This window comes from Phocoena sinus, chromosome 5, assembly GCF_008692025.1.
Source record: "Phocoena sinus isolate mPhoSin1 chromosome 5, mPhoSin1.pri, whole genome shotgun sequence".
Lineage (NCBI taxonomy): Eukaryota > Metazoa > Chordata > Mammalia > Artiodactyla > Phocoenidae > Phocoena > Phocoena sinus.
The window spans coordinates 130058700-130078188 of NC_045767.1; the positions used below are offsets into that span (position 1 = coordinate 130058700).

At 35.0% G+C, this 19489-nt stretch overlaps 1 protein-coding gene across 4 annotated transcripts in view; it reads right to left on the reverse strand.

Annotated features, from left to right (window-relative positions):
- The window catches only part of CCSER1 (coiled-coil serine rich protein 1), a 721106-nt gene that overhangs the window by 393900 nt on the left and 307717 nt on the right, over positions 1-19489 (reverse strand). For all 4 annotated transcript variants that reach the window (XM_032632164.1, XM_032632163.1, XM_032632162.1 and 1 more), the window contains exon 5: positions 1769-1889. In XM_032632164.1, coding sequence (XP_032488055.1) covers positions 1769-1889 — 121 coding nt within the window. The remainder of the gene's footprint in view (positions 1-1768; positions 1890-19489) is intronic.

The window sequence follows — 19489 nt, forward strand, 5'->3', positions numbered from 1 at the left end:
AATCATCAGTAATGTTGGTAGTTGAAGCTATGGAAGGGGCAACATAACTAACACTTTTATGGATTTTTAGATTTCCGGTCCTTTAACAATATCACTTCATATAACACTAACAATGACCCTGTAAAGATGGTGATATCACCCCATTTTTTCTGACAGATGTAGAAAAAAAAAAGACAAAGCGTTTAAGTAAAATGTCTCCAATTTCCACCTAATATGTAGAAAAGTTAAGATTTTAACCAAGATCACTCTGACTCAGAAAAACAATAACAAAACCTATAGAAATGAACGAATGATCCTATTGAGGGACAGTGTTTAAATAAGAAAGATTCAGAGAATACACAGGAGTATCAGAGTGAATGTACGGTAACAGGAAGAAGAAGAACAGCCAGTTAACAAATGCTGTCTACTTCAATCTATACCTCAGAATAAAGAAGAATGAATATTTATGAAGTATCTAAGACTGGAAAAAAGACATTTTATGTAAACAAATAATACTATTTGCCAGTTTTGAATACAGTCACTGAAAGATAATTAAGAGAATTTAAGATCCAATTTACAAATATAAACATACATACATTGCAAAAAATGCATTTGAGTTTTCTAATACAATTCAATTGGCACATATGAGAAGTAATTTTCTTCCTAGTAGACAAAAAAGGCTTTTGGAACCAAAAAATTAGACTATACTAAGAGTAGTTGAATTGTTTTCACTTTTAGCTTGTATTAAAACTGAATTACAATCATTACTTTCTGAATTGGTTAGTATTTCTTTCCCCTATGATGAGAATATTAATGCTATCTTCATGCCATCAAATATACACATTGCTCTATTTGACTTTGACATTACCGAATGTAACATTAAGGGATTTTCTAATTGATTTTCACAAAGAGTATCAGACACTATCATGCTCCAGGAAACTCAGTCTTAGCAGCTTATCCAGTAGAAAGACATCAAGAAACAAGTATGATACAGTTAATCTAATGGGGGAAAATAGTAGCTACTACAAGGTAACTCCTACTGAAGCCAGCAGTCCTTGGCAACACCATACATCTCCTAGTCTCCTACCCAAGACCTTAAAGCAAGCATGACACTATTTTGACTGGAAAATCATCAGTAGGTTTTCCCTTTTAATTTACTTAATACATAACTAGAAATAATCCTAGCTTATTGGATATTTTAAGTCCATGTACCTTACATTGGCTATTATGAATTTAATTATTTGGCCATTATAAGAAAAAAATCTATTATTTATTCAATATAAGATCAAATTTAAATTTAAATGAAGCTTGATCTGTTTAAATGGAAAAAATATGGAAACATTAAATAGTATAAAGTTAAAAATGACTTTCATTCCTTATAAAGTACAAACCAACTTAAGGCTAAGAAATTTATATTTAAAAGTGATCATATTTTAGACCATTAAAGACTACAACTATAAAATAAGGAATCCAAGAACAGTACATCCATAATCACAGTGTTAAGGAAATGAAGTGCTTCAGTCTTCTTACTCACATCACTGAGATGAGGTAACAAAATGAAACGTGAAAGGCATATAGTTCAAACACACTACATCAGAAGACAAGTTATTCATTGAGGCATTATTAGGATAAGTTGATTTTTTAAAATGTGCAAAATTTATTTCTGTTCTCTCAATATACTAATATTAATACATTCATTATAAAGCACAATTTTTGAGTGATCAAATTCTGATCAGTTATCTAACTAGTAAGTTTTACAAAACTCTGAAAAATCAAATGAACAACTTACTGTTTCGAAGGCTCAGGAAATTTTAGTTCTTCTCTTTTCTTCATCTCTATTGTTGGGTCCATAGGAGTGAGAACTACAGCAGCACATGAGACCACAGAGTGGTATGAATCCTCCCGGCAAACTGTTTTATTAGAAATAATAATTTGTAAATGTCACAATTATTTCTTGACTGTTCTCTCTTTTTCTCTTCTTTATTTTCAGTCAAATGAAAGATAATTCAACTAAAACATTAATTGCCATTAAATTGTCTTTAATTATCATTTTCTATTCTGTCTCTCCACTCACTAGCTGTATGACCTTGGGCACCTTTTGCTTTCATTTTTTTAAGCCACACAGCAGAAAAGGTGTTGCCCACACTTTATAATCCTTCATTTAAAAAAAGCTTTTTATTGAAGAATAAGAAGTGCATTAATTACACACAATCTCCACAAATCACTACACAAATAAGAGATGTTCATCATGACCAGTGACACACACATTGCTTCTTTCAAAGTCTGTCAAGGATTTGTCACTATGTATCTGTACTCAGTTTTAGCAAAGACATCAAAGTGTATAGCTACATTGCTTCCTTCTCTCCCAGTGTTAAACCCACGTGACATTTTTAAAAAATGGATAATCTAATGAAGGAATTTGCCAAAAGAAAAGAAAGTGCAGCAAAGAAATAAAAACTGATAGTACTGGAAGTGATATTTGAATTGATTATAAATGAACGACAAATAATCACTGATCTAAGTACTCATTTCAAGAACCACGACTGGGACAACTATCTAGAAAGAGGCAATACTCAAGACGACAGCACACATTAGTAAAAGACAGTACAAAAAATACAATAGGACCATGCAAGTCACCGAGAAGTGTGGGCCCATGATCTCAAAGAGAAGGAGGTGTAAGAAATGATCCCAACGTTCTTCCATTTTCCCCTAAAAGTATCTGCTGAATTATTAATCTGCTTAGCATGAGAGTCTCAGACAAAAAGGATGACCACTAAAAGCAGAGCTGAATTTAAAACAATCTTGCGTCACTCAAGAGGCAAAGATTACTGCGCAGTATGTGTCAAAGAGGTGGAGCAGTGGGTTCCTCATCATCTCTCCAATGCCATCAAACACATTTTTTTAAAATTTAATTTTCTCGACTTATTCTTGGCATGTGCTTTGAGTTTAAAACAAACACATCCTTCATAGCTGGGAGAAGAAAACTCTATTATATTTTAAATTTCCACTGTTGCCTTAAACACTGCTAATGATGAAACAGACTAAGAATAAGAATTACTGACTCATTTCTCAGGGACAGCGTTCACTTATTCAATAAATATTGAGTGAACTAACTGGTATGTTCCAAGAAATATGCTTAATGGTAGGATTCTCCTGTGGACAAGAAAGAAATGTCCTCCCTTGCCCCAAGTTTTAATGAAGTTTTAATTTCTTCTAGAGATATTACTCAAATATTAGGGCAAAAAACTTCTGACCAGATGAAAACATTTACCTAGATCTCTATGAGGGAAAATAGAGCTAAGTCATTTTTTTTTTAAAGGAAAAGAGAGAATGAACAGGGAAAATGCTCTAAGTAAACAATATTTTTTTTTCAAAAATAGGGATCATTTGTTTACTTAAGGTAATATGAGTATTAATACTTAATTTTTATGATGCAGAGGTTGAAACAATTGACATTGAATCCAAAGGTACTGCAGTTAAAAAAAAAATCAATGACTAAGTCAATTAGAAAGTAAGCCCCTTTAATTTTTACATGATGAAAGTGACAATTAATGGACCTGTCTAAAGGTGGATGGTTGGGAGCTCCATGTAAATGACTGAGTTTTTATATTAAGCTGAAATTAAATCACACTCAAATTTTAATATCTTTAAATTGTATTTATCACAAAATATAAGAATTAGTGTAATAAATGTAAGTTAGGCAAATAAGTAACAGAGAATTTATAACTTCAAAAGAAATGAATGGTATAATAAAAGGGAAGTACAGATTTTTCAAAACAAAGAATATGCCTAGGCTGTCCTTCCTGAGGCAGAAAGAAAAAAAGAAATAAAAGAAACATTAGCAATATGTCACTGAGAAGAGAAAGGATTTCTGAGGGTCAAAAGAGTAATGGGTATTCATGTGATCACTATATTCTGATATATCAAAAGTTGTTCTTCCAAACCATGGTCCACATTTAAAAAGTAAATCATAACCTTATATCACAGTGGCCATGACGTGAACTACTCTGTAGAGTAATCTGGTTATCATAGGAGTTGTTGAATATTATCATATTTTACCATGCCATGAATGCATAGATTACTTTTGAAGAATCATAGGAATATTACTAACTAAAGGGGAAAACACTGTATTTGCCATTAAAAGAAACCTTTATGATACAGATTAAAAGGAAATTTCAAGTTTGAAAAAGACCTCCAAAGTTAGTGGATTTTAAACATTTGCTTTTTAGGAAAAGATCATAAACTTTTGTTGCCCTAGAGCATTTTACAAAAGGATATGGATGTCAGTGAGAAATAAGACAGTCTATATATCAAAATGATATTTAATCTCCCTGATAAAACGCCTTACAAATTTCTATTTAAGCAGGGAGAAATTTAAATATTTCTGATACAAATACTGAATTATTGCTAGACTCTGAAAGGAAATTACACTATAAGATCAATGAAAGTAAAATGCGAATCATAATTGTTAGCCAACATAAGTCTCTACCTTACAATTTCGCTAATAAGGCAATGAGTACATTTTTATAAAAAATAAATTTATTTATTTATTTATTTATTTTTGGCCGTGTTGGGTCTTCATTTCTGTGCGAGGGCTTTCTCTAGTTGTGTTGAGCAGGGGCCACTCTACATCGCGGTGCGTGGGCCTCTCACTATCGTGGCCTCTCTTGTTGCGGAGCACAGGCTCCAAACGCGCAGGCTCAGTAGTGGTGGCTCACAGGCCTAGTTGCTCCGTGGCATGCGGGATCTTCCCAGACCAGGGCTCGAACCCGTGTCCCCTGCATTGGCAGGCTGATTCTCAACCACTGTGCCACCAGGGAAGCCCCAATGAGTACATTTTTAACCATGTTAGAGATACAAGAAGAAAACAATACATAATTTTTATGGAATAGTATTGCTCATGTTTTTTCACATTTGTAGGATTAAGTAGACAAATTTTTACAAAAAGTATTGGAGTAAGATAAGTTAATATGGTTTTCTAATTATGTTGAACTTTATGAAATAAGGCCAATTTTTCTCATAATTGAGAAAAATTGCTTATATACTATACCATTTTAAAGGTAAACATATAAAAATTACTACAGGAGTTAAAGTTTGGGTTATTCAACAACAGGTGATTTCATTTTCTTCTTTATAGTCTTTAGTGTTTTCCAAATTTCCTATAGTGACCTTTTCTTACTTTTATAAACAGGAATAATAAAACATGCGTTAAAATAGTCATGAGAACAGAGTAGATGAACAGATGTGTGGAATACTGATTTTGGCCTCAAAACAGTATAAATTCTTGAAACTCCTTCAGGAAAACTAGTTTTCTAATTTAGCCAGATTAAATTTAGTCTCATTTTCGGAATATTTTCTCCTTCTTCCTCCTTCTCCCCCCACAAAAGATCACTTTTTCAGAAGACATTGTAAATGACTAGACTAGTTGATCATTCTAAATCTATTAAAAGGACAATATTATTTCATAGATTCCCCTCAAATCCATCTACTACCATACAACCAGGGGCTTTTGATTTGGGATTGAATCATGGTGGCATGCTTAGGGACTGTGAAAATTGTAGGAACCCTGGCTTGAGGCAAGGATGACTTCTGTACTTTCCAAATTACGTCAAGTATAAACGGTTCACCATTCATAAGATTTAACTCTTATGATGGGAAAAATTGGCTTTAGGCGAAAGCAGAAAATGAAACAAACAGGAACTCCCAACTTTTAATTACTCACATTATTTAATTGTACTTATAAAGTTAGCTTTAAAAATGTATGAAAAGTTTATTAACTTCTAAATTTTAAAAAGAAACAGCAGATAATTATTTCATAATGTAACTTAAAAAGCATGAGCCAGTGTCAAGGCACTGCATATTCAAGTAGGTTTCCAGCATCCATGAGTTGAAAAAAATCAATACATTTTCCACTATTGCTTCCAACCAAAGATGCAAATAATAATTTGAGGCACTAACCTACAAATTTATATGCTAAATTTGCTCTTCTGTGAAAAGAATTGTTGTTGTAAACGTACTTCATGAAGTGCAGACAATTCCATCACAGGCTTCTAATACTAGGAATGTCAGAGGACAGCTGACTGAAAAATTAAAGTCCCCGTTTCTTTCTAGACAGATAGAGCCTTTTTGCCAAGATTGGGGTCACTAATCGGGGCATTCTGAGAAGGTTGCACGTAGAATTGCACGTAGGACTACATCCAGAGGAAGTCAGTTGTCAGCAACCATAAGTTACTATGAAAAGAATGATTCCAACATGATAAACTGACAATTGACTCTGAGATTATACAAGTAGGGTTTTAAAATGAAGGAAAATGCTTGAGAGTCACAAGAATTACTTATCCTAAGTTTTTGTTCTAAGCACTGCTGTCACTTATTTCTAGGTAGAGTATATGAACACTAAAAATGATCAAACCTACTGGATCCCTAAGTCCAAAATCTGTAAAGCTTAGGACAGAGTAGAAATCATTTCTAGGTTTAACACTGAGTAGTCTGACTTTGCCATGTAACCTTTTATTATACCACAAAGAATATGCTATTACATGAAATGACTCTCCAATATTACAAAATGTTTCTCTCACACTCATAATAAACTGAGATGCAAAACCTGAACATTGAAATTTTAAGTTGCTCTCTCTCCAGTTTTATATATCAAAACTATTTCACTTAATTACTGAACTTCTATCTTCATTTGGTCTTTTAATTTATAAAATCAATTTTAAAGCACCAAAAAGTAATATATTTTAATAAATGTTTTCAAAAATGCCAAAGATTTATTAGGAGAGGCATGTTTCTCTTTCATGCAAAATTAAAACATTCAAATTACTGAAGGTTCCTAGAGCACAGTTAACTTATAAGTATCATTTGTAAGTATTATACATTTGAAGTCCCGACTCTAACTCAACAGAATAGTTTACTATCAATGAGCAAATTGTAAGCTTAAAAGAAAAGAATTTCCTTTATGACTTGGAAGTGTTCACTTTTCAATTTTTTTCCAAATATCCAGGATCCATGTATTTACCACATAACAACCCACCAGTAAAGCTTAACTCACCGAAAGGCTAACATTTGTTTAACGAATGCTTAAAGAACATTATGTGGGACTTCCCCGGTGGCGCAGTGGTTAAGAATCCGTCTGCCAATGCAGGGGACATGGGTTCGAGCTCTGGTCTGAGAAGATCCCACATGCCGCAGAGCAACTAAGCCCATGCATCACAACTACTGAGCCTGTGCTCTAGAGCCCGCAAGCCACAACTACTGAGCCCACGTGCCACAGCTACAGAAGTCCGCACGCCTAGAGCCCATGCTCCGCAACAAAAGAAGCCACTGCAATGAGAAGCCAGTGCACCGCAACGAAGAGCAGCCCCTACTCACCTCAACTAGAGAAAGCCCTTGCACAGCAACAAAGATGCAACACAGCAAAAAATAAATAAAATAAATTTTTAAAAATTAAAAAATAAGAACATTATGTGGTAGGCTTAGTTCTGTGTATTAACTGTGAATTTATGCTTAGAGTATTGTCTTTACCCCTCAGAAAAATTCTATACAGTAAGTACTATTATTATCCCCATTTGTACACTGTTCAAGATCACACAGCTAGGGAGAAGCAAAACCAGAATTCAATCAATTTGCCTCTAGTCCCCATGATACTGACCATACCCCATGTTGATTCTCATTTAAATAAAATTCATCAAGTGTTCTGAAATAGAGTTAATAGTTGACCATTTTCAATCATGTTTCTATTCAATAATATTCTTACATCTGAATTCTTTATCCTAAGAAAACTGTATAATCATTAGGTAATTTGCCTCAGAACATAATTTTGACTCAACATACAAATGCACTAGGCTCCAAACTCTGCCCTTCAAAATGACCGACAACAATTGTTTTACTACTGCTCCGCTGGAGAACGAGTGTCAAGGTGAAACCCATCACTAGATACATTTATCTATGACAAAGAAAGACATAATTTTGAAAAATTTATTTTTTCAAAATTATTTGTAATCAGTTGCTGTTGATTTTTCTTGCCCAGCACGTTACAGGGCCTTGAGATACATGAATGAATTTAAATGACAAAAATACATGCTTTTGTGGAATACATATCTTCTAATGGAATAGATTCTCAAATCAAATTTACCTCTCTGTAGTTTTTTCTTAACAGTAAAATAGGAATAATAATATCTTCTTAGGTTGTTCTGAGGATGAAATGAATTAATGCCTGTGAAGTGCTGAGGACAATGCTAGAGAAATGGTAAAGAAGTTTTAAAATGTTACCATATATTATTACTTATAACTGACGAGTTTTGAATTTTTTGATACATCAGACTCCAGTTATTCAATCAAACACTACTCTAGATCTGCTGTGAAGATGTTTTGTAGATATGATTACAGTCCATTACAGTTGAATTTAAGTAAGGGAGACTATGGTAGATAATCTGGGTAGGCCTTATTCAAATGGCAGTTGAAAAGCCTTAAGAACAATTGAGGCTTCTTGATGACGTTTAAAATTCTGCCCATGTCAAAAATTCCAACCTGCCCCTCCTGATGGTGTGCTCTCCAGGTTTTGCTTTTTGTTTTTTGTTTTTTGCTGTATGCAGGCCTCTCACTGAGGTGGCCTCTCCCGTTGCGGAGCACAGGCTCTGGACGCGCAAGCTCAGCGGCCATGGCTCACGGGCCCAGCCGCTCCGCGGCATGTGGGATCTTCCCGGACCAGGGCACGAACCTGCGTCCCCTGCATCAGCAGGCGGACTCTCAACCACTGCGCCACCAGGGAAGCCCCAGGTTTTGCTTTTGCCCAGCCAGTCCCCACAATCACATAAGCCAGTCTACCAGTTCTGTTTCTCTGGTTGAGAAATACACCAGTCAACAAAGGCATTTTGGTATTACATTCGATTTTTGGTGAACCTCTAAATATTTTCTTTTAATTAACGTCCTTAACACAGTGCTTATAAAGGGCTCTTCTGATGAAATAATAATAGTCCAGAATTGAAAGAGAAATTGAAAATAAGCAGATAAAATGCAAGTCATTGTATCATGACTATGAATAAACACACATTCCGCAAAAGCAGGTCCACATATTCATTACATTAGTGGCATTCACTGAGCTATACCATGTCTATGCATTGTAATAGGTACTGGACTGATAAAGATAAAAGACAAAGTATTTGCCAAAGTGTAACGTAGTGTAGTCGGAAAATAATACCATATAGGAAGTGCTAACATAGAAGCCAGCCAGGTAAAGTAATCAGCAGGATTGTAATAGTAGTATTGCTGCTATCTTGTTCACTCCTTGTTACTTAGTTCTTACTTATATATAACTTATATATTATGGATATATAATACAAAGAAGCCCTCAATAAATATTTGTGCAGTGAATGAGAGATAAAGAAAAATGAAGTGAGGCATTAGGGAAAAGAAAAGATGCTAGCCAAGCACAGAGAAAAGTGCTAAAAAGCAATGAGATATGAGAAAATGTTATATATCTTGAAAAATTCAAATAATTCAGTGTAGCAGGGACCACATAGACGAGAGCAAGAAGTTGCCGAACAGAGATGTAGATTATTGCCAATAACTTAAGGACCTTATAAGCATCTCTAAAATATTAATATCTGATTCTGAAGTTAATGAAGATGTGCTACCAATCATTTCAACATGATCAGCTTTAAATAGCCTGGGCAGGGCTTCCCTGGTGGTGCAGTGGTTGAGAGTTCGCCTGCCGATGCAGGGGAAACAGGTTCGTGCCCCGGTCCGGGAAGAGCCCACATGCCGCGGAGCGGCTGGGCCCGTGAGCCATGGCCGCTGAGCCTGCGCGTCCGGAGCCTGTGCTCCGCAACAGTGAGAGGCCCGCCTACCGCCAAGAAAGTAAAAAATAAAATAAATAAATAAATAAATAGCCTTGGCAATATCTAAGTACAGGAACAAGATAGGGTGAGACCACTGACAATGCTACTGAAATAAACGAAGTGAGAAATGGTGAGGACTTCCAGTCACTGGAAGCAGCAGTGCCATGGAAAGGAGGGAAAAAACTAAGGCTGCAGAGTATTCAGAAATTTTAAACTTCTATTTCAAACACATAATCACAGTTTATATTTACTTGCTCCTTTATTAAAATGAAACACAATTCTCGGTATACTACAAAAAGGAAAATATAGTGAAAGCATGGATCGATGAGAAAAAAGAATTGGCAAAAGCCAGAGGAAAAGACTTCCAAATTAATTTAGAGGTAACTTAAATGATAATTAAAATTTTAAAAAATATCTTGTACAACCATATTGTGTAAGGATAATATCATCTTGGGATATTTTTAAAGATCTGAAAGAATTGCATAGAAATTGTTAATATCCTGAAGTAAAAACTGATTACAGAAAACATATATATAGAAATACACATGAAAATAACTACATCCTGGAAACTTTGGACAAAACTATAAAATGTAAAAAGCAACATTAAATTTAGTCAGGCTTATCTCACATTATCCAGTAAATTCCGATACTTTTATTGTGGTGTACAGTAGTAACTATTCATCTTGTAACACGCTTGGACAGTTATCAGATTCACTGTAAAATTTTGTTCCTCGAAATTTCATGTTTTTAACCAATCTAATCTCAATTTATTTCTTGCCTCAGCTTTTGAATAGCTATTTTCACAAATCTTTACATTGTGCAAATATTTTTTGGAATAAAGTGGAAACCTCATGAGTGATAGACAAAAACAACAATGTAAAATTGTGAATTCAGTTTGTAAGGTTACCTCTTTTATTATTATAACTCAAGCACTAATATGTTTGGGGCAGGCAAAAATGCATCCTTGACACATCAAATGCAAGTGGAAATAGCCAGTGACTTTCTTGAATGTTGATCATGAACAAGCATTTATAAACTCCTGCTGACTCCCTCTTCTCTCCTGACTGCAGAGTAAGAAATTTATGTCTAGTGTAATTTTATTTTAATAAACAGAAAAATATCATCTCATGGATGTTATAGGTTAAACAGTGTCCCACCCCCCAAATTCCTATTGGAGGTCCTAATCCCCTAATCTCAGAATGTAACTGTATTTGGAGAAAGGGTCTTTAAAGATGTACTTAAGTTAAAATGAAGTCATCAGGGTGGGCCCTAATCCAATATGACTTGTGTCCTTATAAGAAGAAGAGATTAGGACTCAGGCTCACACAGAGGGATGATCAAGTGTGGACAGATAGAGAAGACAGCCATCTAAAAGCCAAGGAGAGAGGCTTCAGAAAAAAAATCAAACCTATAGACACCTCAAACCCAAAATTCTAGCTTCAAGAACTGTGAGAAAATAAATTTCTGTTAAGCCACCCAGTCTGTGGTGCTTGGTTATAGCAGCACTACTAAACTAATACAATGGTCATTTTAGGAACAGGACTCGAGAATTACTTGTACTAATATTAATAATTAAATAAACCATAAATCTCACCTAATGACTGGATCTATATTGCTCCTACTACTATCCTCTTCCATTCCAAATTCTCTGACGTGTCCATTCAGGCCATTCAGCTGATGCTTCACAATTCTAATTTTGAGAAGTTATTACTTTGTCATTCTGGCTGCCTTCTTCCAAGTGTGATCTAGATTGTTAGTTTATTTAAAAATATACTGTACAGAGTTTGTGTGTATGAACACATATGCATATATATTTTATATAATACACATATTACATACATATACATTTTATACACATATATACATTTATACACATATATAATACAGAGAGTACTGGAAAGGATAAAGTCATCAACAACCATTACTGCTTTCTGATAACTTAGGTATTAAAAAAATTATCAGCACTCCTTCATCTGTACTGCCATCATTTAGAGTATAAAACCCTAGATTATGCATTCTCCAGGCTTCCACAGAAGGCTATATACAGGGACAATAGTAGCACTAGAGGTCTGTGAAGTCTGTCATCAATATCACAGATTCCACATGTAATATTACAATGACATCATTATCTGTGGTTTACTGCTTCTGATTAATTCAAGTAGAAGTTATATTGTTCACTAAACTTTCCATGTTCAACTTTGCAGGACTGTTAAAACACATTATGGCAGAATGTCTTTTCTAAAGATGGTCACATTAATATATATCCCATCCTGCTAGTTTTTGACATTCTACTTGAGTGGTGGGGTTTCAGTTCCTTCCCTTTGTGACTGCTTTGACTAAAGGAATATGGTGGAAGTGATGCCCTGTGACTTTCAAGGCTAGGTCACAGACGGCACTGTGCCTTCTGTCTGGCTCTCTCTTGGGACACTGGCGGCTGGGACCCAGCTGCCATGTTGAAAGGAATCTAAGTCCACATGGGTGTTCTGGCCCACAGTCAACAGGCATCACTGATCACTGAATGTGAGTGAAAGGGCATTTATTTTGGTTGAGGCCTTGAACATCACACAGCAGAGGAAAAATCTTCCTGCTACACCCTGTCTGAATTCCTGACCCCCCAAAATCATGAAATATGAATGATGTTTGGTGTTTTAAGCCATTAAGATTTAGAAAAATTTGTTACACAGCAATAAACAATACATTCATAAAGAGCACTTACATAACTAATGAAAACTATAGATTTTCATGCCCCTGGACAGGTTTTCATTAAAAGTGTTACCTCAGTGATACAGAAAAAATTCTTGACATAAGTGCCACAAAAACTTGTCCACATGTTAGTATGCTTAAAATTTATAAGTGAAAATTACAAGGGACTAACTGATAGTTAAAATTCTCATTCAGCACTTGTCTATGACTCAATGCTATGGAAACAAAAAATATTAACAGCAACATATATATTTACATATATATTCAATTCACTTAGAGGAAAAAAAAGTCTGGTAAATGTGCTGAATTTCCCAGTTATGTCTCTCATTTCAAACTTCGAAAGAGCCTTGGAGCTACCCTTGGAGCAATTTCACTATCGGAAGTACAGACAAATAAGTATCTGCTCTACCAGTCTAAATAATTCTTTGTGAATTTTCCAGGCATAAGATGAAATCGTAGTTGTTATCCATTCTGGGAAAATGTGAATGACAAGGCATATATCAATTAAATAATGCTTAACTTAAAATGTCTGTAATCTGATATTCTAAGCTCTAGAACACAGAAGAAAATTTTTTTAAGGGAAGGGGGAAAAAGGTGCTTGATATAGTAGAATATAAAAGCATTTAAAAATCATTCCACATACGCAACAGTTAATTTCCTCAGAGGACAGAAAGTTAAACCAAAATGCATTTTACTACCATTCTTTCTAGTTAAGTATGTCAACATTATACATTGTTAAACATATTCTACAGGGATTTGTCAAGGAAGCAAGAATAGAACCACTAAAAAATTAAACTATAATCTTTTAAAGGAAATATTTAAAAACTTAATATTCTACTTAACTATATGTGAATAGAATTAAGTAGAAATATTCTACTTAACTATATGTGAATAAAACTATGTTGAACATAATTTTCCTATAGGTGTTGCCATTACACAAAAAAATTCTAATTGTCCTGTGTGTCAGTGCTTACAATCACTTCATATTTCTTCTCCTATCAGCCCAATCAAAGTTGTTCCATCTTGGGAACTTTGTTAGTTAGGTGTTTATTTCCTTCTTTCTAACACTGATGATTATTACACACAATACAATATGAATCAAGGCAGCAATGCAAGTTTTAGTTTTTAATCAGCATGGAATTTATAATCTAATACAAATTAAAAGAGTTACTGAATAGCTAGTACTTTATGTTTATCTCATGTACTTTACTTGAATAAACAAGACAATTTATTCAAAAAATACTTAAGTCCATATTTGGGCCAGCCACATTCTAGGCTCTGAAGTTATAATAATGAACAAAGCAGAAAAAAAAAATCCCTAGCCCTTCAGGGAATTATTGCTATTTGATTTCAACACCATCAGAAAGGTAGTGGTCGGACTAGTCTGGTTGTAGTGAGAGAAACTATTTTAGGTAATTTTTCTTTTTTTTATTTTCTCAGAAAGATCTCAGTAAATTTTCTCTCACATCTTCCGGCCTCTAATTTTTTTTTTTTTCTTCGCGGTATGCGGGCCTCTCACTGTTGTGACCTCTCCCATTGCGGAGCACAGGCTCCGGACACGCAGGCTCAGCAGCCATGGCTCACGGGCCCAGCCGCTCTGCGGCATGTGGGATCTTCCTGGACCGGGGCACGAACCCGTGTCCCCTGCATCAGCAGGCACACTCTCAACCACTGCACCACCAGGGAAGCCCCAGCCTCTAATTTTTGAACTAGATTGAATATCAACTAATGAGTAGTTATTGAATAAATAAAACTTTTTCTAACAACTGAATATTTCTATTTATTCCTTATATATATCTTTCTACTGCAAACCTAACAGTCAATGCAATCAGATGCCAAATCTCCCTCTCTCCTCCTCCCTTTTTCCCTCTCTGCCCCATCTCCACCTTCTTCTCCTCCTCTCTTCCGCCTCCCTCCCTCTCCCTTCTCTGCTCCTCTTTGGCAATACCGTTTTGGCTGACCAGAATAAAAGAACAAGCATCGAATGAATTATTAATCTTTGTTGAAGCAATTATATTAGGTATACGAAGAATCTCTCCCAGGTTATGAGACATAATTGATTAGTCTTTAGTTCTGCAGTACTGACGGTTATTTAATGGGTTTCACTTTGCAAAAGTATGAGGAGTAATATAATCTGCATAATGTTCATCCTCACTCTTACGAAGTTATATAAATTATTCAATTATCTCCTAAAATAAACACACTCTTCAGAATTTTACATATGAATTACAAATCAGAAAGAAGTGTGTAAGGTATACAGTTTGAATACATGATTTAAATAACACAAAGAAGTTAAATATATTGCAGCTAATGGTTTTGGGCTGCTCACCCCTTACTATCATTAAAACAGATTTTGAATTGCCAAAAAAACTCATCTTCCCTTTGCCGCCTTCTATTCTGCTTCATATGAAGTAATTACCTAATATTTAGAAATCTGTTCATTCTTTACCTAAATTTCTATTTAGAAGAGAAAGTGACATCATCAACTAATTTGAGTATGATCTGGTTAGATGAAAAGGAGGTAGACAGTCCAATTTTAGTAAAAATATAGAAGCCAGAATAAGGATGGCCTTTGAGGAAATTAGCATAGCTACAATCTGTGGTTGAGCTGGTGAAAATCGGGAAGTGTAACTGCATAGGTCAAAACTGTCAATACACTGGGGCTGCGTTATGCTGAGCCACAGATATCAAGCCAAGCGGTTGGTATTTCATCCTGTGGGACCAAAGTTCTAAATTCATAAACAGAGGGTAAATTTCCACAGGAGCTAATCTTGAAAAATATATACTGCTACTCCAGTGAGTAAAAGAAAAGGCTCTAGAAACACATAGCCAAATAAGTGAAGAAATACAGCAACGTTCCGTGCATTCAACCAAATAGATAACTGTAACAGGGCAATATTCCCATGAGAGCACCGTGCAGTTTAAAAAGGAGGAAGAGGGAACCACGACAGCAATAGCAAACCTCTCTTAATTTCCTCTAGGTATCTCCCTAAAAGGTTAATTACCTGAAAGCATCTAACTTTTCCAACAAATCTCTTAATTCTGAGGAATTTTCTTTGTTACAACACTCCCTTTCCTCAAGCCCCGTTAACCTTCCTGGATGGATGGAAATCATATATATACTTTATATCACTGCAGTGTCCTGAAATTATGTACATTTAACTAAGACATAGCATAATTCAATTTATATTCCAGTGTGAACTGAAGATTACTGGTCCACGAGACCTTTAGATTATTACTCCAATCACAAACTTTCATTTAGACATTCACTGGAACACTGTTTCTGAAAGGCTACTGACCTCTGCCCAGAGAAAGCACCAGTCTTTGACAAGTTCTTTAGTATGACTGCTTAGTACTCCAATCCTCCTTTGACATGAGAAATAATTTGTACAGCTCCATGAATAATTTATTTGTATATAAAATAGGAGTTTTTAATATTCAAATTCATTTATATATATACTAATTTACTTATTCTCAGATTATCAATGTTATATTTGCAACAACATAAAATAAAACACGGGTATATTAGTATCAGAAAAATGTCATTAATGATACTAATCCAATCTGCCATCATAGAATATGTCATCACAGTAATGGCACCTTTGTCATTTACTGTGGGAAGTACAAACATTAGCAAACACAAGCCAAGATTAGTGTCCTATTAAATAATGGATGATAAAGATGTTAAAGGAATTTGAAAGATGTGACTTTTTCGACAAGTTGGCAAAAAACTAAAATAGCTATGAGAAAAATGCCAGCTTTGTAAAATTCTTATAGAGGTAGCCTAGGGTCAGTGTTTCAAATGGCTACACTCTAGCTTCACCCTCACTTATCTTCTCCTCTCTTTGTCACGTTTGAAAAGAACAAATGGCAGTTAGACATTATTAAAGCATGAAGAATGCTCTCTCTGGCCATAGTACTAAATTGTGTCAGAGATTGATCTGGGCTTTTAGGATCTTTTGACTTTCTGATCAGACTTAAAAATTCAAACTTGGTGGAAATTTGTCTTGTTACTAAAAATACTGCTGATCTCTCTGACTGTTCTCATCTTTTTCTTTGGTGGGTATATAGAAGTTAATACATAGGAAAGAGGACAGACATAAGTTCAACAAGAGTGACACTAGAGCCAGCCCAAAGAACTAACAAATAAAATATCTTGTTTAATCAACAGCTATATAAGATAGACTTTGCTTTGCAGCACCTACCACAGAAACATGAGAACTATCCTCAGCCTTGTCTTGCTTTGTCCATGACAGTTTAGTTCCAGATATATCTCATCTCCACTCACTCACCCATCAGAAATTAGACACAGCCAACTATTTTGTTCCATGGTACAGACACAAGGCACAAAAGCACCTAGACCAACCATTGCTAACCTCTCACGTGTTTGTCTCTTAAATCAGTTTTCACAATGTCTAATTCAAGTGCTATTTTTCTAAATGAAATAATTTCAACACAGATAATTCCTATGGACCAAATTATGTCCCCCTCCACCAGATTTATATATTGAAGCCCAAACCCCTGATGTGATGGTATTTGAAGATGGTGCCTTTGGGAGATAATTAAGTTTAGATGCAATCCAGAGGATGGGGCCCTCATGATGGGATTAGTGCCCTCAAAGGAAGAAACACCAGAGAGCTTGCTCCTTTTTTCTCTCCACAATATACAGAAACTATGAGAAGGCTGTCATCTACAAGCCAGAAATTAAAGCTCTCACCAGAAACTGAATATGCTGGCACCTTGATTTTGGAATTCTAGCCTTCAGAACTATGGGGAAAAAAAAATTTGTTATTTAAACCACCCAATCTGGAGCAGTTTGTTATGGCAGTTCAAGCTGATTAAGATGATAATATAGGAAAATTTGGGGAATTTTCAATATGGATAAAATTGCTCATATGAACAGGGCCTTAAAGCAAAAAGGGAACAGAATCCCAAATACTCAATTGTGTGGATTTTTCTTGGTTTGAGGAGGTCTCTAAAAGAAACTCAGATTCCAAAATTACCTTCTTAAAGGATTCCTTGACTAAGGTAAAATCCTTTAAACTGTCTCTTTTAGAACCTTCATATGATCATTTGAACTTAACTAACTGCCATGCTCCTTAGTTACCTCTTGCTGTTTTCTCTTCTGACCTACTACTCTTTTTCTCTAGTCAGAAGAAAATCCTCAAAGCTAAATTACCTTCTAAAGCTAAATCTCCCTAAGAATAGAGCAAGTCCCTGTTTTAAGGGACTTAATTTTATACCCTGGTCTCAGTATGACCTCACAGTAAATATTTAAGACTTTTCAAAGCCTAGACAGAAGAGAAAGATATTCTGGGAGAAATTTAAAATAGTTCTAAGAACATATAATCAGTCAACTACTCCTAGGTCCACCATATCTAATAAATACTATCTCAGAAAAAAGAAGAATGAGAATAACAAACAGAAAAGATCTTGAGGGTGATATAAAACATCCCAAGTTGCACAGAAAAAGAAAAAAAGAAAGAGATTTAGAAAATCTGTGCTGTGGAACAAGATCTTTTGGAGACTCTCCTCAAAATCATTCCTCTGAACACAGATAGCACTCAAATCCAGTTCAGCAAGCAAAGAAAGGATAAGTCCACTGAAGACTCTAGTGATAGACTCTTTGTCTTTAGACAGTATTCAGAAGCCAAAGTTATCCGACCTCTCCCTGCATTTTTTTTCAGGGGGCCTTAAGCCAGAATTAGGAAATACAGAAAGAATGTCTCTAAGGGGACATTTTGAAAAAGCCTTGGAACAGAAGGGAATAAAACTCAAAATCAACTGATGTCTCACTCCACTCCAACTATAAATATCAGGGGAGAGATATATTAGAAGTCTAGCCTTTTGCAAATGAGTAAAAGAATATGACACTATTTTTCATTTATTAAAAAATAGTCTTTTAAAGTATATTGTTTTTTAAGTTCTATTACAATGTTGATAACCAAAATTATATAGGAATGAAATTAGAACTGCATAATGTTTTACCATTCAGGTCTTTTATTTTTTTCATAGTTCAAATATGCTCACATTGATCAATTCATTATTATTTCATTATCTGTATTGTGTTAAATAAGAATATAATTTTCACAATGACTTAGGACCAGAGTGCAATCATCCTGTTCTTTGACAGTAGATAAATGATAGATAGATGGATAGATAAATGACAGAAAGATAGATAAAAGATAAATAGAGTAGGGACCTATAACTATTTTATTTAATGACATCAATCTTGATTAATGTCAAGGATGTTGATTTACCATGAGATATCTTGTTTTCCTTCAGTAAATTTATGTGCATCTATTATTATCTCTGTTCATTTTTAGGTTAGACTTTGCCATTAAAATGAATTAGTTTTAAAAGTATGTTATCCAGGACTTCCCTGGTGGTGCAGTGGTTAAGGATCTACCTGCCAATGCAGGGGACATGGGTTCAATCCTGGTCCAGGAAGATCCCACATGCCATGAGCAACTAAGCCTATGTACCACAACTACTGAGCCCACGCAACCACACTACTGAAGCCCGCATGCTCTAGGGCCCACGTGCCACAACTACTGAGCCTGTGTGCTGCAACTACTGAAGCCCGCACGCCTAGAGCCTGTGCTCTGTAACAAGAGAAGCCACCGCAATGGGAAACCCGTGCACTGCAATGAAGAGTAGCCCCTGATCACCACAACTAAAGAAAGCTTCCATGCAGCAATGAAGACCCAACACAGCCAAAAATAAATGAAAATTCTTTTTAAAAAGTATATTATCCAGGAACATGAATTAGCCCTTCCTTTTATTATCCTAAATTGTCTCTTTAATTTTTGTTCTATTATAGCTATTAATTAGTTCTTTTGGTGAATTACCTTAACAATGTCATTTATAAGTTTGTAGTCTTGAATAGAATTATAGAAATAGACCAACCAGTAATATATGCTTATTTTATAGCAGAAGAACAAAATAAGCTATAAAATAATGGGTAG